At 40.6% G+C, this 22,532-nt stretch overlaps 2 protein-coding genes across 2 annotated transcripts; both read right to left on the reverse strand.

Moving 5' to 3' along the window:
* Positions 1–262: 262 nt before the first annotated feature.
* Positions 263–6,899, reverse strand: c15h5orf15 (chromosome 15 C5orf15 homolog). Its single transcript, XM_035178733.2, has 3 exons — positions 6,743–6,899; positions 2,608–3,584; positions 263–1,802 (listed from the first exon to the last, which is right to left on the reverse strand). Exons 1-3 carry the CDS (start codon positions 6,855–6,857, stop codon positions 1,668–1,670), a joined length of 1,227 nt encoding a protein of 408 aa, XP_035034624.1. The 5' UTR covers positions 6,858–6,899; the 3' UTR covers positions 263–1,667.
* A 623-nt stretch (positions 6,900–7,522) lies between these two features.
* On the reverse strand, positions 7,523–17,276 carry vdac1 (voltage-dependent anion channel 1). Its single transcript, XM_035178990.1, has 9 exons — positions 17,127–17,276; positions 14,697–14,766; positions 12,984–13,033; positions 12,192–12,344; positions 11,886–11,938; positions 11,502–11,729; positions 10,066–10,216; positions 9,318–9,375; positions 7,523–8,630 (listed from the first exon to the last, which is right to left on the reverse strand). Exons 2-9 carry the CDS (start codon positions 14,761–14,763, stop codon positions 8,539–8,541), a joined length of 852 nt encoding a protein of 283 aa, XP_035034881.1. The 5' UTR covers positions 14,764–14,766; positions 17,127–17,276; the 3' UTR covers positions 7,523–8,538.
* Between the last annotated feature and the right edge of the window lie 5,256 nt (positions 17,277–22,532).

The following is a 22,532-nucleotide window of genomic DNA, read 5'->3' on the forward strand; positions in this document are numbered from 1 at the left end:
CTAAACTGGATAAACTGCTTTTAAATCTATTAATAGGTTTAACCACTATTTTTTTGGGCTCAACCTCTGAGCCACAGAGAAAGTGAATGTTTTTTCAGATTCCTGTAGTGATGCCAACGTTGAACTGAACATTTACCACATAGAGAGCTGGATCACAGAAGCCTCTGCACTTTAAATACTTTGGATCTCAAACAATCGGTCAGAGGACAAGGACGTTAGATTTATCGCCTGGGCTGGACAAACATGAAAGATAAAGCAAGGCCTCTGTACACAATTTGTGCTTTATTGACAAAAACAAGATTGCACAGTTTCTACTGTTGATTGCAAGATCTGTCATCTCCCACCCTCGGCCCATATTCTACGATGGCACAGTGCAAATCGCATTATCTATCTACCCACTGAATACCTCGTTCACGGACAAGACAGATGGAAACAACTGAGAGAAGGCGACAAAAGACTGATAACAAATATGAGGATTCATGTGGCGGTTACAGCGATTTAACTGAAGGCAAGAGACAGCGACAAAGAAATGGTGCTCGAGAACATTAGGCCACACAGAGCGTGCAAAAAAACAAACTGATGAACGAAAACAGTCCACCAACTTCGTACTTTGACAGAAGGTAGCTAGTTCATTCTTTGTGAGCAGGAGGGAAAACAACGGTCGCTTTTTTGCCACAAATATGATGAAGAATGGTTGATAGAGACTTCACCGAAGTCATAAAAAGCAAAGAGGGCCAGCCCCAGCATTTCTACATAGCAAAATCTGGGCAGAAGAAGAAGAGATACCATATCAGACAAGTTAAATATAAACTGATGAAGAGGGGAAACGTCTGGTAGTAAAAAAAGCTTCTCCCATACACAATCAGTACATTGAAACCTGAACTAAATACAGCATCTGTCTTCTTTTGAATGGCTTAATCACGTGAACATACCCTTCACCTGAAGAGTCCTTTTAACTTGATGCTTAATGCAATCATGAACTTATTGTTACAGAAATTATAAGTTTAAAAATAATCTTGTTAATTTAAAACACAAATATTTCAACTTTATGTCTTTAAATCAAATTACCCAATGTTTATTTTACTTTAACTCCAGTATGCATACATACACCTTACTAAAGTATGCCTGACACAAACGTATGCCTGACACAAACGAGACAGTGAGTCATTTCCTATCTTGGCCACTGACTGACAGAAAATCTTCATCAATCAATCTTGGGGAAAATATTCAACTGCTATTATTACGTATTATATTATGACCTAAAGATTACCTTAGCGTGTAAATCTTCGAACTCTTATTTTGATTATTAAATTATATTAAGACAGAATGCAAGAAGAAAATATAGGTGTAGAGGGACCATAAGGCTAAAAACAAAAACAAAGATAAATATATTTCAATCCCAAGCTATCAATTTAAGAAAAACAAAGAGGAAATCATATTAAAATATAAAATATAGGAATAACAGATGAAGAGTAAAAAATAAATCCTGCACATAATTCTATCCGAAATACGACAACACCTCCTTCTCTCCAACTGGCTCGTAAAGCAAGAGAAAGCATCTATCAAGCTCCAGGACAAAGCACAGCGTCGTGACTATGCAACCTGCCGGGAAGAAAGATGGCCGACTGGCTCTGCGCAGGTCCGGACATTGGTCCTGAGAACGTGGATCAAAAAATGTAGTCTCGGGTCATCTTGAGGGACGGCATGGCCTCGTTGACGTTCTGGTCCAGGCGGTGGTACTCCACGTTGTTCCGGGAACACAGACCGTCCTTCCAGCGCCGACTCTGAGCTAAGAGAAAGATCTGAAAAGAAGACGGGGGGGATATAAGATAGAAATCAAATTAATGTGTGAGTGCTGATCAAGTAAAAATATTCCTTGGTTAACAGGCGAGCAGAAAAGTTGAAAGACTACATAATTGGAATCCACACTTCGGCTGTAAGATCCAACTTTACTTTTTATTATAAATTATAAAACCTTCCTCTCGAAAGAAAAATAACTTGTCCCTCTAGAAAGTAAAAAATACCAACTGCATGTTCTTCACCAGGATATTGATCTACAGATGAAATAAATCAAACCACCAGGAGCTTTGTTGAATACCTAAGGAATGCAGTGCTGAGGTTGCTTTTTTTATGTAGTGTGGTTGAAAAAAAACGCAGGAAAAAACGTCAGTGTCATGACCAAATCTCAAGTTGTATATTTACATAAAGCTGCATGTGGCAACAAAGACAAACGGAAACTTAAGATAGTATTTCAGATGTGAAAATATGAAAAACACATCTTAGTGTGCAGTGCAAGCTCCTGAGTCCCAGGATGAAATCTAACTAAATACAAAATTCCTCTAAACCAGTGGTTCTTCCTATATGATTTCAGCTCGATGGACGGGTTGAGTGCTCCCTGCACCTCCCTTCTGATCACATGGAAAAGCTGTCATGTGCTTCTCTGCGTCGTTGTCCACCACATCATTTAACCTTATGCTTAAATTTAGCTCAGCTTTGAGGATTTTCTGACTTTAAGAGCAAATGATTTTTTCCCCCTTATTCCCCTGAACTGCCACTGTGGTGCATGAAGCCAATTTGCTGGCCAGCGGTGGCAATGCCAACACTCACCTTCCTCTTGTTGTGATAGGTGATGTAGATGATGGCCACCAGGAAAGCCAGGATGACCAGATGAAAGAAGAAGTGCGAGTCCTCGTCCTCCGTGTTGTAGCTCTCTACTTCATTGTTATGTGTCACCTCCATCCTGCCTGACTGCTGGTGCGTGCTCAGAGTCTGGTCTTTGTCCTCAACTGCACCATTAAGGTATTCGTTGTCAGTCGTCTCCATATTGTCATTGCTGTCGATGTCGTCGCTCTCTCCGTAGGTTCCGTCATCTTCGTCGTCTTCGTCTTTTTCGTCCTCATCTGGGTAACCATCTAAATCAATGTGGGGTTCTGGTCCTTTCTCAGTGGTCTGCAGCAGGCCCGGTTCAGAGTCCTGCTCTTCGGACGGCTTCAATGCGCTGGGGAGTTTCGTGTCAGAGGCAGGGGGTTCTGGTTTTTCTGCTATAGGTTCAGTTGGTTCGGGGGTTTTCACTGAGGTGGTGGGGACTTCTGCAGTAGTGGCTGAAATGGTTTCAGAAACAGCGGGTTTCTCTGGCGTTTTAACCGTGACAGGGTTAGCTGCATCTGGTTCTTGCTCCCCAGCGGTGATGGGTTCTTGCTCCCCAGCGGTGATGGGTTCTTGCTCCCCAGCGCTGACGGGTTCTTGCTCCCCAGCGCTGACGGGTTCTTGCTCCCCAGCGCTGACGGGTTCTTGCTCCCCAGCGCTGACGGGGTCTTGATGTGTATCTGCAGAGGTCGCAATGAGGGTCATTTGATGCACATTCTGATCAGGCATTTTTGGGTCAGCGGAAGGTGTCTTGTCGTCTTTGTGAGGCGCTGTTTTTGCTGGTGTGGAGCCATCGTCAACAGTTGTTGTAGTGTTTTTGGGCTCTGTTACAGTTGTGTTGCTGTGCTCAGGCGGCGACGTCTCTACCTCACTTGTGTCCTTCTTGGCGATGGTCACATTTTGAGATCCAATTCCCATCAGATTATCTTCTTTGTGTTCTGTCAAGTAAGAGGAGAACATTATATATTAGGTTACTAAAATGAGGCTGACAAAATACAACTTCTTTCACTTGAACATATCAACTTGAAAAGCATAAACACTAAGGGGTATATTTATTATCAATCAAAGTAGGAGACTTCACTCCCTACACTTTCTGGCTAATAAGGCAGTTTGCACTCTCTCAACAGATACCCACTGTGATCACACCAGCACCTACGACCGGGAAATGAGCTTAAAATGCTCGTGGGCAAAGCAGTAAACATTCCAGCAATTCCAAGTGGCCAATTGTACTAAACAGCAGCTTGATTGTGTGTGATTGTGTGAAAACATGCCCTCCTCCCATGACCACAACCAACAATGAGGTATTATGTTTTGAGACAGTTTTTCTCCTTTAAGAAACAATGCGACGTGTTATTGAATAGAATACTGTCAGCCCCCCACATCATTTGATTTAACTCACTGCAAGATAGTTCATCCCATGAAAGATCTTTTATAAAGGGGGTTTGAATAAAGGTCAGTGTCAGCCAGGTTTTCCGATTTTTTTAGCCTGTTTATAAAGTTTACAGTCTAACTGACCTAATGTTTTCTGTTTCATAATAATTTTGGTTGCACCTTTAAATGAAAGTTGAAGTTGTTGTGTGCATCTGGCCAGCTTTCCTGAATCAATGACACCATTTAACCGTGTGTCAACATTATTACATCCTGTGGGACGAGGAGGCGTTGCTAAGGACGGGAGGACAACACTAGGGACTTGAAGTGCAGAGCAAGACGAACACACTAGAACAAAGGGACTATTCATATCCATGGAGCACGGGCAGCATAAATAATCATCGGTGAACAGGAGATCTTTGTGGCAGTAACAGTCATTGGCTTTGCAGCATGAAGCAGCGTACTACAGCAAATTCAGAGTTTTGAGGGCAGACAGCTGGATCCCACCTGACCAATATTATTATTGAAAAAGCATGTTTGTACCATGTTCTGAAATCACACATCTCATTTCGTGTGATGGAGAATCTTCCTCCTCTATAAACTTGCACTCTTTAGGCTCTTGAGACCGGTTTATTCAGATTGGACCACTGTGATATCTGTAAAATCACTTTCAGCACTAGCTTACTGCAAATAAACTTATAATAAACCCCTTAACAGTTAGCAAATGATAATTTTACTTCAGGCATAATAAATGGTTAGCAGGTTAGTGGCTGATCAAGCGATCATCTTCCCTCAGTAGTTTTGTTCCTTGCCTTGCTCAACAGTGACAAAACACACAAGGAGAAAATCCAGAGGGACATCCGTAAGCATGACGACTGCAATTTCATGAATCATGAACAAACAGCGTTTATGTAACGGTAAGCAGTTTATGTTATTTTAAATACTTAAACTACTTCTTATGTAATTCCAGGAAACAAAAGAGATTGTGTGCGTTAAATATCCAATAAAAAAATTGTTTACTAATTCTACAGAAAATATTCTATTCATGATCATTTATTGTTTTGTGTGTATTGTTGTGCCTCAGTGCATTTATATCACAATAATACTTGCAAAAATAAGATGTATGAGTGAATAAAATGAGTGGTGTCATATTATGAAGAGGAAATACACCAGGGACTCCAATTTCCCCAAAGGAACACAATGACAATAACAGGCGGTAACATGATATCCAGTCATTGATATGAAGAGAATGGACGCACACAGCTGAAGAAATCCACCTTAACAGAGTTGGCCTATATACGCTGTTCAGCCAAAGTCCAACGCCACTGAGATCAATTTTACAGGCGAGGCAGAGGCCCTGTTTCCTTGCAGGCAAACGACTAAAGGGGTTTTCTGTAATGAGTGTTGGGGGCTCCTGGACTGGGGTTAGTTCAGAGCGGAGATATATGACAAGAACATCTGGACCGAGTCACTATCTGCCCACATCACTGCAGCTCGACTCAAGTGTCGCCTGAGGGGGATCACAAAGTACACCATAGACTTTAGAGACCATAGACGTTAAACTGGTCCCAGTGACCTTTATGTCTCACCTTGAAACAAAAGGTGATCAAGGTTTATCTATCTGAGCCCCCACATTACGGAGATCGTTTCCTATTGAACTTTAGTTTAGTTCACACAACATAAAAACAAAATACATAAACGATCTGTCAAAGAAAAACCTATAAAATCCTCATTTTAGGTTATGTATTAGTATTAAAGACAAATATATTAGTATGAGAGAAACAAATACAGAGAGGGAAAAGTATAGTATATACAGAATAAATCGAGGAGCTAATTGTAGATTGTTAATCCAATGTTTCAACAGCAGAACATTCAAGTCTCTTCATGTATGAACTATGACACAGAGGAATGCAATAAATCCACATGTCATTCCACTGGATCACTGACCTCGGGATGTTTTACATAACGGCAGATTCTTAGCCTAGTTTCAAAATTAATGTGAGATAACATCTAAACAACTAAAGCAATGATGTGAATCTGAGTTTATAGAACAATTGTACAGATTTGAAATGACACAGTTCTCTAGCTCTCGTTAGAATCATTCAAAGTTTTTCTTGACATTAAAGATTTACACAATTAACATTTCTCTCTCTTTCGGACACTGACTAATCATATTCAAGTGTTGTATATATATATATAAAGTTGTTATATTATCATTGACTACAGGTTTAAGCTGAAGAAAAATATGCCTGCCTCTGTAATGGAGTCTTGTTATGACTCAAGTGTTACTGTAGTTTTCCCACAGTGATTTCAAAACACGTTTTAACTCACAGAACTGATTTGTATTGAAATAGTTTATGAAATAACATCTAAACAGACACATGAATATGGTAATGACGTGTTATCAAGTCAACATCTAGCGAAGGGACCTTTTCCAAACAAGAACAGAGTCGTGACATTTGCCAGTTCTTCGGGGAAACACTTTGTTAAACCGAACTAAGATTCACGGATAAAGTATAAAGGTCGAAAAAAAGTAAGATGTCATGACTTTCTTGGGGCCGCTCGTCGCGTGAAACCGCGGTTGTTAGCCTGACGCGCTAGCCAACAAGCTACACGAACGTCATCTCTCCGTCGCTGGCTAGTGGCTAGCTCGCTAACTAGCATTCCTGGTCGGTCGGTGGTTTGACAACACGCCTCATCTCAGATCATTCAAACATGTCGGACCAACCTGTCGCGTTTACAGGAGCTGACAGACAGCCGCCGGCCAACAGCTGCAGTAGAATCACGAGAGAGAGAGCGCACACGGTTCTGCTGCTGCGACCCATCGTCCTGAGCGTCGCCATGTTGGTGAGTGAGTGAGTGGAGGGGCGTGGCTTAACATGGCGACACACAAACACGCACACACACGCAGGGAGAGTTGACTGACAGGAAATAACTTCACCCGGAACCTAAAATAACTTAAAGTGTTAAAAGTTGCCCAATATCAAATTTTCAGCTATATAAAAGCGAGACTTTTATGATGCTATGTTTGTTTTTATTTGGAAAATTTACTCATAGTTCCTGTTTGTAATGTATCTATACGTCTATGCCATAGACCGTAAATAAAGATGGACGCCATGACGGTGCTGCAAAAGTGATGCCACGTTCCATTAAGCCCAATTCCTGTTTCTGCATTAAAGCTACACCGTAGCCCCCAAAAATGTAACTACACTTCGAAGCGACGCAGACAGCAAGAGCTGTGATTGGTCCGCTTGGTAGCATCGTATCTCCGGCAGTCTCACCGCCATTTTTGAATTGAGTTGAAGGAACGAACAAAGACGTCTTTCTTTTCTTCGTTGTTCATTTCTTTTAGGAAAATTGATTGCTCTTCAACATCTATCAGCTCGATCCGCTTATATATATATAGCTCTGGTAGCTGTAGCTAGAGTGATACAAGTTGAAGTTATAATCACTGGATGCAGGTGTTTATCTGACAAAAGACACAGGAACAAATACAATCAGAAACTGGTCCAGTTTGTTCTTCATATTTATTATTCAGGGAATGACAATACTGCCAAGTACACCAAGCATGATTCCCATGACCAGATTTGGAAGACTACCATTTCCTGTCCAATATATTTGTCCTTTCTCCTGCTAAGAATGAACTTATCCAGAGAGTTTCAACTGTGTGCACGATACGTTTCCTTTCATTTGCTCCACTATAAAGGATCTGACTGGTCTTTGCTTTCGCTAGACTTAATAGTTAGATTTAACTCTGCAAGACTGTCAATAAAATAATATTCTTTTTACTATATGTAACAAAAGACATGAATCACACCAAATGCACTGACACAAAAGACAAGTGAGACGAAAACACAGGACGTACACACTGGGGTGTAGTGTCTCTTTGAGCTACTGACAGCCGCTTGCATCAGGGACAACTAACGCTTCCCATTGTATAACGTGTCCAGACAAATACAAGAGCTCTCCAGTGCAATAGTGATAAAATTAAAGTATTCACCACAACACCTGTTGAGTGGGGAGTGCTTACTGGCGCTATGTAACAGCACCATCTGGTGTTGTAACTATTTAACTGTACGTTAAAGGTGTCAAACCCAGTTTGCATTTAGGGCTGACCTACTTCTGATCTTCCCTTTTATCTGCATAAGAAAAGAAGATAGAGACACACAGATTAAAACATTGTGTAAGAATGTAGTGAGATGACAAAGAGTGAGGCCAACATAGGTGTACTCCAGGCTACTTTTCCCTTGCAAGCTACACAATTCAAGATAAATGCTTGTAGTTTTGTTCTGAACCGGGGTCTTTATGGTCAAAATATACTGCTCCCTTAAAGTGGTCCTTTAAACGTGGTAGATCGTCTCTGGGACGATTGAACCTTTATGATGTCTCGCTTCCAGCTGTAACAAGTCTAGGGGAATCAAGGATTTTGTGAGGGCTAACTAATCAAAACAGATTTGGAATTTTTTTTTAAGTTGGGGAATGCGTGTGTGCTGGGAGGACTGGAAGAGCATGGGCCTCATCCTCCTATGCTTGGAACTCGAGGCCGAGACCAAGCTTGTGGCCACCGGCGTTGATGTTCTTGCCGTCGAGGAGAGCAGAGAGTGTCAGCTTGATGCCTGCAGGAACACACATCAGGATAAATCATGCACAGACAAGGAAATTGTGATTAAATGTATAAATACTTTCAAACTTTCCAAACATTACTGAACTAGTCCAGTGCCAACTGACTGAAGATTCCACCTCTACACTCAATCTTGATCCAGAATTAAATTGCTAATCCCGTCTTTCTGTGATGTATGTTGTTGCTGTTACCTCTGCCAAGGAGGTTGTTTTCATTACTGTTCGGTTTTTCTCTGTCAACAGAATTATTCAAAACCTACTGAACCATGTTGGGGCATAACCCAAAGAGAAACCCGTTAAAATTAGAAGTGAATAAAACTTTTTTTTTTACACCTTCTTTAACATGGTGAGAAATGGCATTTTGGTAAATTTCAAGTAAGTAAATCATCCAACCAGCCTTAGCTGTGCATCATTCTAGTCCTGAAATTTACTCTTTTGCAAAAAACATACTGTTCTTTTTGCCACAAAAACTCTACTGAAAAGCCATAATTTGATCAAGACCTTGTCTTTACTTTAAGTAAACTTGAAATCTAAATTCTACTACTCAGATTATGACATGTATCACATTTTTGAAAATCCTGGTTTAATGCTATTTTAGTTTATAATATTGTCTCAAGTACTTAGCAAATGTTGAAATATTGTTGTCTTATGTAAACATAACGTTTCATACAGTCTGCACTCACCTGGCTTCAGAGTCTGAGTGTAGCCCAGGCCCACGAGGCTGGAGTTGTTCACCTTCGCCTGTGTGAGAACCACAGAGGAAAAAAAAATTATACAGAGAAAAACTCATATTACTAATAGATGGCATTGATTATATTGTATCTAATTTAATGCCTGATCTCAGCTAAATGTCAGCAAAAACTAAGCTATGGTTTATATGAAACTGAAACTGAAAAGTCACCACTAACAGTTTCAGTTCAGAGTGATATGAAGGAGATGTTATTAACATGCTAATAATGTTTTTTTTTTATAAAATGACACTGACAAACGAAACAGCCATTCACACTAATTGGCTCTGCTGCAAGTGGGATTTAAGGACTAATGTGACAGACAGGACTTAATAAGCCTTTACTCTGGCAGACAGACTCCTCCCACGAGGCTGCTCTCAGACTCTGCTAAGTGTGATGTGCTCACATGGACTCATGTCCATCATGCCAAGTTGGTCAGCTAGGGAGGACATGCAGCAAAGACAGTGACCCAGATTTAAATAGGGCAACATGACCAGTCGGAGTCAATCTTTGTTTGTGCAGTTGATTCCCAGACTGTGTCTCTAAAACAAGAAAAAAAACGGAACAGCTAAAAAGGTCTAAACAAAAACAGGAAGGAGCTGGTTTCATTGGCTTCTTCACTGTGTGAAACCTGAGCGAGCATGACATCAAGCTGTCTACACCACAACTTAAGTCACTACTTGGGTTTAAAAACACTACTCACAGAGAAGGATGCATCAGGATCAATCTGATACTTGGCGGCGATGCCAAAGCGGGTGTTGCTGTTTCCAGCAGTCCAGGCCAGGTTGACGGCCGTCTCCAGCTGGTCGTTCACCTTTTGGTAGATGGAGCCACCGAACTCAGTACCATCATTTCTGAGACAAAAAAAAACAGCATAAAGTTAATGCAACAATTAAGCTGGTGATGTTTTCTTCTCAGGTGGACAAATAAAAGTTATACATTTGCTACTGACAGCAAAGGGTAATTTATTAGTATTGTGCATGTCTTTAACAGACCTCCATAGTTGACAGCACTAATACAAAGCCTGTGTTACACTTCACGAGACCTCACGTCACCACTTCAGCTGTAGACTGACACAGAAAGACGTGTGCAAGGAGGAACGCAGCGAGAAACAAGACTAAGACTGTCCCTCTCTCTCCCTCTGTCTGGCATTACCTCATTCTGCCTTTTAACTCAGGCCCTTCATGTCTGCCAACTATTCACTTCATCTCACTTGCAACCCAGCAAATCCCATCACCTGGGTGTAAAAATAACTGCCAGGCACCTGGGTGAACAGCAGACAGCCAATCGGGCAACAAGTTAGTCGGCCAGACAAGGACAGGAGTAGAATGACCGTCTGGCGATGTATGCCTCCGCCTACCTGTCAAGTTTTTTCCCCATTCTTCCCTTTCCCTTCCTGAATTATGGCGCTCAATAATGGATAGAAAAGTGTTTTTGCAGAACATTATGAAGTTACAGCAAAGTTGACCTTTTAGATATAAATGATATCACTTCATCATTCACCCTGTTAGACATTTGTGTTAAATTTGTCAATTAATTCTTGAGTTATAGCTAAAATTATTCTTTGTGAGGTCACAGTGACCTTTGACCACCAAATTCAAATCAGCTCATCCCCAATTGCGTGTGAAGGTTTGTGCCACATGTAATAAATCCCCTCCTGTTATTCCTGATATATTGCTTTCAGGGAAAGGTGTTGGACGTGAGTTCACACTATCCTTGACCTTTCGCCACTAAAACCTAATCAGTTCATCCAAGAGTCTAAGTGAGTTAAATCCTTTCATGTTCACAAGAATGGGACGGACAAATGGACAACCTATTTACATGAAGCCTTCGGCCTCAGCTGTCGTTTACATGAGCAATGATAACATAGTGTGAAGGCTGCAGTCTAGTCAAGGTTTATGGGCTGGATTCACTTTTTACCACAAGACAAAAACACGAACTTAGCATCAGAATGTAAAAATCTATTTTTAGCTTATTATTAAAATGAAAAAAACTAAAACATTCATGCATCTATAATGGATTCAGGGTGCAACTAAGTGCTTAACTAAGTGCAAGGCTGTATTGATTCACAATAGTAAACTGGAACTACACTGTGTGGTAAAAGAACTTAATCATGTCAATCTGCTCATGTCATCTTACACATTCGTGTGGAGCTGGAACTCATCAGTCTTGTATCCAACTGCGAAGTTGCTCTGGGTGATCCTGTTCCTGCCCGCCTCGAAGGTCATCTGGTAGCCGGCCAGCCAGCCCTCATAGCCGACCACTGCTGCACCGTGGATGGCTGTACCATTAATGTCATGGTTGACGTCACAGCCAAGGTTAATATGGTCGCACTTGTAGCCTGACTTGATTTTGCCGCTCTTCTTGCTGGCAAGAAGCAAGGGAGAGGATGGAGTATTAATGCACTGGTGATCTATGAAATTTGGCCTTTGTTATTTCCCAACTGTCGCAACTCATATTATATATCATAGCAAGCAGTTAAACCAAACTCCATTTTCAGAGCCCTCATTCAATGTTCCTTACCCAGTGTTTGGTGAGAAAGAGGAATCAAATGTCATCTTCAGCCCCTTAGCCAACTGCGGAGAAGGAAAATTATTTTACAAACAGTACAGTACTTGAGTAACAGACCTTTGTGAACACAGAAATGGGATATGACTAAAGAAATTAGATTTTGAAGTTGGACATTAGACGTCTCTACAATTAGCCTAAAACAATCAGTGCACCTTGCGGATGTTTTGTTTTTAGAATCCACAAATACCATGTCAACAGCGACACAAATCATATTTTTAATGTAAAACGATTTTCTTGGCCGTGTACACCGTCACCAACCTGGTCTTCGACGGTGATCTCGGTCCCCAGGGTGTTGTCGGTGTTCCATTTCTCCGTGAAGGTCAGTCCGTGCTCCGCCCACTTGTACTTGGTCTCCAGGGATCCTGCGACCTTGCTGGTCTCAGTGTTGGCAGAGCCTGTGCTGGTGAACTCCTGTACATCATAGAATAGGTGGCAGTTTGGTACAGACAGGTTAATTAACTGGAATGTCTTGTTCCAAAATCTATTTGTGTTAGGTGTTAACTTCTTCTGTGCTTAGACAGTGATGTAGTCATGTAGACCTTCTACAAATACTGTCTGTAACCAGCCTGTAATAATAATAAGCCATTAATCATCAGAAATAAAGTTTAAAAACCTTACGACAGACAGGTCTTGGACAACAAATGACATGAAACTAGACTTTGGTGTTAATCTCAATCTGATTTTTAATCTGAAACAATAAACTAACAATAACGTTATCCCAAAAAACTGAGGAGGCATTTCTAAGGTAAAAAAAAAAACTATTTAACAACAACAAATGAAAACAGTTAGAATGTCAGTTTCAGTTTACAAAGAAGCAGGAGTATGTATACCCTCACTTTTATATCCTTATAAAAGGCAAACATATTTTTCTCTCTACACTCTTTAAATGCATCAGTCAGGCAGCAGAAGTCAGAGCATCCTGCAGCAATGTTAACGAGATCAGATAACCTGCCTGTCTACTATCAGCCAAGAGCCTCTTAAACTATGATAGGATGGCTGCAGTCTGGGGTAGCGGCTCTGATAATCTGATAATGACTGGCAACGACTTACCAGTCCATTGTCCGACTTTGTTTTCAGGTCCAGCTTGATGAGCCCGAAGCCTGTAACAGACAGGATTTAACAAAATTAGAGATTATCAAGATGATGTCTGGATGACAACACAAAGATTATTATTAAAATGCAGCAGGCTTCTCTACCTCGTGCACATGCACTGGGTAGCCCTCAAAACAAGTGCCACCTTAATACCAATGTTATTAGTCATTACTGTTCAGGATTTTCTATTAATACACATCTTAAGAATCGCTTCATGAATATAACATCTTACTGAACCAAGTCATTAATATTTATCTGTATAATACCCATTTATCAGCCTCTAGACTTCATTTAAAGCTACTGACTTAATGTGCGCATTGATTTGATCTGTGAAAGCATAAGAGGTGTCGGTTATGAATAATAACTTGAGGGCTTCACACTACTAAGAGATTAAAACCCGACCGATTGGACTTTTGGGGGCGATGCTGATATTAGGGAGTGAAATATTTCCGACAAGATAGATCGGAAGATATATGTAAATAAAGAAATGGGCAATGATTCCTAAAATGTTATCAACCCCATATGACAAAGAAATGTAATGAGGTTTGGTATTTTACAGTTTAACCATAAACTTTATTATAAATAACTTCCTGCTGCTGCAACAAGCAGAAATTCTCTAGATATCAAGTTGACATAAATAGAGCCACACAACTTTGTGTATACACAAAACACACCTTAAGGACAATCGTTCTAACTGCAGGTTCAGTGCTCCACCTCAACATGTGTTCAGCTAGTGGTAGGATTTTGAGTAAAATAACTGGTTGAATTACTTTCATTTGGCTTTCTGGTAAACACTGAGAGGAAGTGTTGCAGTGAATCTTGCAAGAAATCTCCTTGATTACTTCACAGTACAACAGCAGTACAGATGGTGCTGTTCTTCTAGGGCAAAGACTAATAAAACATGAAATATTTCTTCCAAAGGAAGAGGGTATACAAAAAACAATATAATGCCTAGAAATCTATTATAGCTAAAAAGCTAAGGAAAAACATCAACTGAAGAAAGTAATAGGCAATGAAATGAGCATTAGTACTAACAAGGTATAACCTCCAGCAGCTAGTAAAAGCTGTAAATACTGTTATATTATGATTTCTTTGACTTTGGAGGAGATTTATCAAGTCTTAAAGCCACAAGTGAACACAAGACAAGCTGTGCTTTATTTGCGTGAAAAGGGCAAAGACAACATGAGCTTGTGTTTCTCAATTTGATCTCAAAGTCTGTGAAACTGAAAGCGTTTCATAATGTGTTTACTTCATAGTCTGACTGATTTCGGTTTTCGAAAAATGTATTGTTCTGTACCAGAGGTGTGTGTCACCTCTTCAGTTACACCGGAGATATTCAGACTCTAGCTGGCAAAATGAGTCAAATAGGGACAACAAAAGTCAGTGGTGCATATATTCCAGTGGCTTTGCTGCTTGTATTAACTTTTCATAGCTGCAAGCTAAGCACAGTGTCGCTGAGGAAACAGATTGACAGCTGCAGGGGTACAGGTGAGCAAGGAGGCCATAACCCATGTGATGTATGTGGCATGTGTTTTTAAAATGGGTGACGGGTCAGGTTGCGGGACACATGTTATAGGGTCTGTGTGGGTGCGGATTTGACTCGGCGATAATTGGGGGTAAAGGGTCAGGTCCGGTGTGGACAGGTGCTGGTTTGGGCTGCTTGGTGCTTACCATATCCCTTAGTAAAAACATCCCTGGCAGACTTTCCAAGGTCAATGTAGGTGGGAGGTACAGCCATTATCTGCAAAGAGAAAAAGAGATGATCAAGGCTGTGACAAGGTAAAACAAGGCTGTGTCACAGCTTTAGGACAGCCAGCGCACTCAGTAACACAATAGAGGACAGAGGTCAGAGGTCAGGAACAGACAGACAGGTCAGATGTGAGGTGTTTGGGCAGAGAGCAGTGCTGTTGAAAGGGAGAAGGCGGAAGAAACAGAAGGATACGGATGGATTGTAAAAGGTACAGATCTAACGAAGTTAGTGTCTCACATGAGCAGAGTGACTCACACTCGAGCGAGCAAATTCCTTCAAACCTGCGTTCCTGACAGTACAGAGAGCAGCTTGTACATGCAAATGTCACACTTGGCATTAGCCCTTCATTTCCATTCTGATGATTTAGTCATATTTAGTCTCTCGTGCATAGCCTTTGTCTTTCCTTTTCCTGAAAAGCCTGTTGTGCAAGATGTGTGTATTTCATCATTAGACGAGATGTGGGCTCCATTTTTTAAGAGCACGACAGTTATCACAAAGTAGCAGTTACGCAGCCTTGTTGATAACATACATAAGCATATTGATAGAAGATAAGAGCAGGAATACGTGCAGTTTACCAGTTGAATAGGATCATCTGAGTGTATAATTTCTCAATGACTATATATTTAATCCCCCAAATGAAGACAAATTTACAGTATTGCAGTATAGGTTTATGTGAAATTTTATACAGTTTAGTACTACGTAAAGTTGAGCACAAAAACATACAACCTACACTTAGCTAAGGGTAGCTCAACTTCAATGACTAATCATCACTAGTGCATCAAGAGTGTGTTTAAACATCCCTGTCCATTTATTTATTAAGTTTTAGAGCAAACTCACTTCCCTCTTTTACTCCAAATATATCAGGACTAAAACATCTCCTGCATCGTTACCCCATCTCAAATATCTAACACTGCACCCACCACAGTTTGGGTTTTAGAAACTGTAAAACATTATCTGCTCTGGCACAACAGATGCACGTCTCTCCCAGGAGAGTGGGCGGCTGTGGGGGAGGTAGAGGCCAACTAACCACATGACCATGGTTCGATCCTCACCAACTCCAGTCAGCATTCAGAAGTGTCCTAGGGCACGATACTGAGCACTAAAAATTGCCCCTGAAGCGCTGTATGGATGACTGTGTGTGTGAACTTGTATTTTAAAGCTCCTTGAATAGTCTGACAGTGTAAAAAATGCAGTCTGTTTACCATATTCTAAGGCCTCCATCCAGATCCACCCTCCCTGAACTACTCAAGTTACACCCACCTCCGACCTGCCATCTGAACCCGGTCATCATGGGTAAATTACGGTCATAGGGAATCACTTCTGGACTATGGAAGCTGACTAATGTCACGCATCTGCAATGCCCATTAACACACATAAATAGCTGGCACACCTAACAAATACACCCTCCTACAACTGGGTGGTTTCATGGCTGTCATTCATGGACACAGGCAGAAGTGTCACAGGCCTTGCAGGACATAGGACCAGGATACTCTTAGATATGTGATCGCCTGAGGACTGAGGGGTCCACTCTGTATCTGAAGAAAACCTTTCAACGCCTGATTTTTAACTCGTTTAATCGGATGTTGTCCGTTTTCAATGCTTTATTTTATGTTATCTTTCTTATTTTTGTTTTGTTCTGTGCATTCCTATGAATTCTATAAAGTTGTTTAGGTAAGTTCTATAGAAATGACGTTTTATTGTTATTACCATCACGTATAACAAATGACTTTGAAAAGATGAGGACCATGCATGACATGTTACACTTGAATTAGCATCTAACTTCCTCACTGTCCTTCAGCCCTCACTCAGGTTGTAGGCTAATTCAGGGACATCCATTTGTGAGAAAGGCCTGTAATCGATAAGACCTGTAATCGATACTCTAATCGATCAATAGAGTGAATGGTTATTTGACTCCGGAGGCGGGGGCGGCAGCGGCAGCAGCAGCATCCCTCTGCCCTCCACTGCTAACAGATTAGCATTAGCTGTCCGTCAAGGTGGGCAGCGGGCAAGTGGGTAAAACCTGCGGCAGGTTGACGCACACGAAGCCGGTAACGTGACAGGAGGGAGAAACCAGCTAAGCTCCTTCGTCACTTGCTGCCTGAGCACCGTCCACCGCACTGTCACTGCCCAATGGCCGCACCGCGGCACATTAGCCGCTAAGCTAGCAGCAGCAGCAGTAGTGGGCCTAGCATCCCTGCGGCACGAGCTGCATCCCGCTCCGGGTTGATAAAACCACGGATGGAGGCGGCGGACGGACCCGCCGCTCTGGAGCTCCGGGCCGGGGCAGAGCGGCGGACCGACCACCTGAGTCAGCCGCGTGTTATTGACAAAACAGAAGATGTGAGACGTACCTCCGTGTGTCCCTGTCCCGGCAGAGAAGGAAGGAGCCTGTCAGTCAACCGCACAAAGAGGAGAGCAGGGGGCGGGCCGTGACGCCACGCACGTAGCGAGTCCCGCAACCGGTCAGAGAGACGTCGAGATGGTTCCCCCCACCGTGCTTCCTCCGTTCGTCTACAGCCTGTGGTCAGAGGAGGAAACAGGCTGCAGAGAACTCACTGTGTCTGGATGTAGTTTTGATTTAGAGATTTAACACCTTTACATATATATGATACATAACTTCAAAGAAAATATAATGAAATTATAATAAAAATATAAAATATATAATTGGTTCATAATACTTTAGCGTATTCAGTTATTTATACAAAATGTACATATAGGTTCAACATGACAACAAGTAAGTAAAAGCAGCTCCACATGAACCAAACCATTACAACGTGTCAGCATCAATAACAATCCAATAACATAGCCTTATAATACTGCTACTACTACTACTACTTCTACTACTATATTATTATAATAATAATAACAAAACAATAAAATAATTGTTGTTGTTATTATAAGTGTTACTATTAATAGCTTTTGCTTAATGATGACATTGACGTTTGAAACCCTAATTGATCTATTTTTTTCTGAAAGACTAATCTGTGTGTGCTTTTATGTAAAATTCTGAATCCACACCAGTTGTTTGTATCAGCATATTTCTTTTTTTTTTTTAAAGGGAGTTGATGCTTCATATTGAAGGAAAATCTACTGACTGTTTGCTGTTTTCTTGCAGGCTTATATTTTCCCTTCAGGATGAATTAGGTTCTAATGTAGCCTTATATTAGTTATGAAGAGGCTTCAGATATTCTACGATCTTAATATAAATACTTTATGGCTCAGTAAAGTAAAGCACTGCAGAGAACTATAGAAATCATAGAAGGGCTATAAACAAACAAATACTTTATCACTTTGGCAACATTAATGTAGCAGTTTTCTTATTTTCTATCTCTTTACCCTCTTGTCATCCCTCAAGTTACTTCCGGAAATGACAGCAGGTGAACACTCTCGCTTCACAGTATTCTCTCTGGTAGCCCATTGGCCGTGCGTTACCTTGACGCAGGCGCAGTTCACTCCGGCATCACGCAACTCCCGCAGCCTCACCGTGATAAAACATCCTCGTCAGCAGCTGACCGCAGATCAGCTTCCTGTACCCTCACCGTTAATCTCATCCCATCATGCAGTTCACTCAAACTGATCCTGGACGTGAGGACACGCCTCACAGCTGTAATGTTACATCACATCTGTACAGAGCTGAAGGAGAAGATGTTGACCTCTACTGTTTTACAGAAAAACACATGTTACCTTTTACACAATTACCTTTTCTTGACACCCGTTGCTTTTGATGCTGCGTTATATTTGATTTAAAAATAGGTTTTGAATTTAAAAATATAATGCTACAGATGCTTTATAAAGCAAAGACTACAAAGTGGTTCAGCTGCTCCAGCTACAACATGATAATGATGTTGACCTTACAGTGCAATAGTAATAAAAGTGCCATTATATACATAGACTGAGTTGGATTCTTCTGCTGCAAAAAAACTGGTGTTACTTCAATTTACACTTACAGCGATGATAATACTCATGTACTTTTACTTCATGTATGGCCTGTTACACATTAGAGATTTTTTTTTATCTAATAGATTAGTACTGTTACTAGTTTAGTTTAATTCAAAGGTCTGACTATTTCTTCTGTCTTCCTCACTTATAATATAAAGGTTACAGATGCATTTCCCTGATGTAATATATTGAGAAAATATCACTTGATATCACACATTATACTTGATTCTCTTTATAATTGAGATATTCACTGAGTATGAAGTGAACTAAACCACATGACATTTTTTAGTCTGGATAGTTTTATTGTATAAAATATGAGATACTGAGACTGACATCATTTAAAAAATGTCAAATTTAAATGGCAGGTAACGAAGTTGTGTCAAAACAAATTGAGATTTTAACTTTATCCTCTCTCAATCTTCTTTCTGTGAAAGCAGAGCTGGGTTGTGAAAGTTGTCGCAGTTCTGTTTAATTTTGTGTGCAGGATTCTGCAGAAACACAGCGATTGTGGTTGAGTTTGGGGATCGTTGCCAAAACCTGAAGGTGCTTTCCTTCGCATCGGGTGCAGCTGGCAGCAGAAAACTTACAGCGTTCAAACCGAACCACTTTCACCCATAACTTACCTATTTTTATACTTTCCTCTGCTTCTTATTCACTTCAGTTTCACAGGACTTTTTATTTATTATATATCAGAATCAAAGTGGCATGAAATGAAACAACCCCTGCCTGATGTAAAAGAGCTCAATTAAATACCCTGTTAGCTGTCCATTATCAGTGGATCAGTAAATTATAACCTTGTGCATCTTATAATGTAACTTATATTATGTTAGAGTAACAGGGCTGATTATAAAATAAATAGTCCATACAGCCAGTAGATGTCAGTGTTGGTAACAACCTGAATAAAGTCCCTTGCATCAGTAAACTTGAGGTATTTCAGAGAAACCATTGCACTGTGACGCAGACGTCTTCTGTCTGTTTTAAAATACAATTTAAATTCTTAAATGTCTGATCCAAAGTTTCACCTAGGAAATGTCTCAGCAACATTTTGTAAACTGATTTGCAAATCTTTAAAATACCTTTTTCATATTCATATAAAAACAGAATTTAATAATTGTGTTTAGGAGATTTTATTTCTTTTGTTTTTCCCAATTTATATTTTCCTCACAAATGTACCCAAGTTGTGTCTTGTAATATCATCTTCCCTTTCACATAAAAACAAGGCACTGAAAGTTTTCATTCCAGTTCTATATTTCACTATTTCCTTTTGCTTTATCTGAATGTTTCCACTTTAGATAATTTATTCAATCAAAGACTCGACTGCGAGCAAAAATTCTGCTCAGAAACATTTTGTCAAAGAGCCACATTTACTCGATTCTCTCTGGGAAGGGATTTAAACATTTGGTTTATAAGATTAACTTCAGCTTGAAGAGAAAAGTCAAGCCAGACATTTTTCATCACACGCCAGGAGGACTTCATATTTAAAAAATATACTTATTTGAATATTAATTACAGATTAGTGCATTTTCCAACAAGATATTGACTTATGTAACTTTTACCTGTGACAAGCTGCTAACAGATTTATCTACTTTTCAGGAACTTGAACGAAACACTGCAGGTTTTACTGCAAACTCTTGTCATGATGAATTAGATGTTTTCAACTAGATAAACCAAAGGCAGCTGTGATGGAAAACATAGTTAGTAATGTTAATTAAAATCACAATTGCAAATGGCTCACAAATAAAAGGAGCCTGCTGCACAAGAAGAGATAATTTATCCTTTACTCATCCACAGCTTGTCGTCATTACGCAAGCATATTTAACTGATTTCCTCATATGTGTTTAGAAGTTTCCATTTGTGTCCTTGCATCACTTTATCTCAAATAACATTAAATCAACAGCTAGTATAATGTGTTTGTCGCCTGCCGGTCGCCCTCGGAGGCCGCCAGGAATCCATTTCTGGATTCTCCTCCAGTTGTATCTGGATGCTCTGCTTTCATCCCAGAAGCTTCAAAGGCGACGCCATGCTCACTTCAAAAGACCATCGGCGAACGCCAATCAAACCCCGCTCCAGAAAACAACAAACACCGCCGAAAAAGTTGATCAACCCGGGCCAAGCATCACCAAAGTAAATAAAATGAATTGTAAACAGATGTCATCATTTGAAACATATGGATGAATGAGGCAGCATGTCAGGGTTTTTTTTAATTCAGTGGTTCACACAGGGTCCAAACTCCTTCTTCTGTCATTCCCCTCCTTCCCAACCTTCCACCCTCTCTTTTGAGTCAATGACTTCACTCCCTGCTGCTGCTGCTGCTTTTTCCAGCTCCGAGTGGAAGTCCGTAAGCCAGGGCCTTGTTAATGCGTGGGTATAAATCACCTCGCTCGTGTTCACATGTGCTCAAACAGTCCGAGACCGGTAACCTTTTTACCTCCGTCTCTCTAGAACAAAACGCAACAATCAGCTGGCTTCAAAGTTTTATGTTAAAAAAGATTTAATGGCTCAGAGTTTCCACTTCTTCAGATTTGGAGGGATTTCTGCCATCGAATGAAACGCTGAAGGAGATGATAGAGTCCAAATGGATAAATAAAGAATTCTGTCACTGTCTCTATCTATCTATCTATCTATCTATCTATCTATCTATCTATCTATCTATCTATCTATCTATCTATCTATCTATCTATCTATCTATCTATCTATCTATCTATCTATCTATCTATCTATCTATCTATCAATAGGGAGATATATATAGATATAGATAAGTGTACATCTACAACCAATTGAGTCAGAGTTGAAAGAGCAAATGCACATTTCTACATTCAGTTCACACAACACATTTTAGTTTATTTTATCTTAATATATAAGATAAACCAGACAGTCAGTTGATGATAATGTGCTGATGCCTCTTTGTTCAGTTTAAATATCCGACCACAACTTGTTCTGAGACAAACCCAGTGAGTTAACGTCTGGAAACACAAACAATGTGAACCTGTTTCCCTAAACAATGAAGATCTGTTTGTGTTCAGAGTTTCCTCCTCTGCATTTGGTTGAGAGTTGTATCAATGGGGCTTTGTTCCCCCGAAGGAATCTTAAAATGGATAAAATATCATGTGAGGCTTGGAGGAGTGAGTTACTCTGAAAACTGTTGAGTTGTATCAATAACATTGAGTTGGAGGGGGATGCAGTTATAGAAGTTTACAATCAATTGGAAAACACTGAGGAAATTAAGCAATTTCTACTGTGGTTTTGAAGTAACACAACTTAAGTTTATGTATTTGTTTGGCTTTTGTGTGATTGTGATTAGAATCAGTGTTTATAAGTGGTTGACATGATAGGAAAATTGCAGAGACACGTCCTTCCTGTCTGAACTTTGGTAAATAGATTGGAGGCATGAGAAAATGTCAAGGCTCAACTGTGGTCAGAGCACTGCAGTGGAGGCGTGACTCACTCTGTCTGTCTGTCTCTCTGTGCGTGCGTGTGTGTGTGTGTGTGTGTGTGTGTGTGTGTGTGTGTGTGTGTGTGTGTGTGTGTGTGTGTGTGTGTGTGTGTGTGTGTGCGTGTGTGTGTGGTGTGGTGTGTTGTACGGAGCAGATGTAGCGTTCCTTATCTCTCATTCATGGCGTCCACATGTAGCGTAAGCTAGTTAAAAGTCATTTTCTCAGTATCTGGCAGAGATGTGCAGATAATCACCAGCATGTCGCCCGTGCAGACACCTGCTGCCTCGCTCTTTGGAAACTCAAGTGATGCTGCAGCGTTGCCCAATACTGTTTGCATTGCCCACGTACTCCTCAGTTCAATGATGCACAGTTGTTTTGGAAGTA

Source organism: Hippoglossus stenolepis, chromosome 15 (genome assembly GCF_022539355.2).
Source record: "Hippoglossus stenolepis isolate QCI-W04-F060 chromosome 15, HSTE1.2, whole genome shotgun sequence".
NCBI lineage: Eukaryota > Metazoa > Chordata > Actinopteri > Pleuronectiformes > Pleuronectidae > Hippoglossus > Hippoglossus stenolepis.

Bases quoted from the DNA above. Each gene is read 5' to 3' on its own strand.
- c15h5orf15 (XM_035178733.2), bottom strand. From the start codon at position 6,857: ATGGCGACGCTCAGGACGATGGGTCGCAGCAGCAGAACCGTGTGCGCT. The intron at 3,585-6,742 runs GTTGGTCCGACA...CTTACTTGACAG, and splicing joins AGCTCCTGTAAACGCGACAG to AACACAAAGAAGATAATCTG. The intron at 1,803-2,607 runs GTGAGTGTTGGC...TCTTCTTTTCAG, and splicing joins CCTATCACAACAAGAGGAAG to ATCTTTCTCTTAGCTCAGAG.
- vdac1 (XM_035178990.1), bottom strand. From the start codon at position 14,763: ATGGCTGTACCTCCCACCTACATTGACCTTGGAAAGTCTGCCAGGGAT. The intron at 11,939-12,191 runs GTTGGTGACGGT...CCTTCTCCGCAG, and splicing joins AGATCACCGTCGAAGACCAG to TTGGCTAAGGGGCTGAAGAT. The intron at 11,730-11,885 runs GTAAGGAACATT...GCTTCTTGCCAG, and splicing joins TCTTTCTCACCAAACACTGG to CAAGAAGAGCGGCAAAATCA.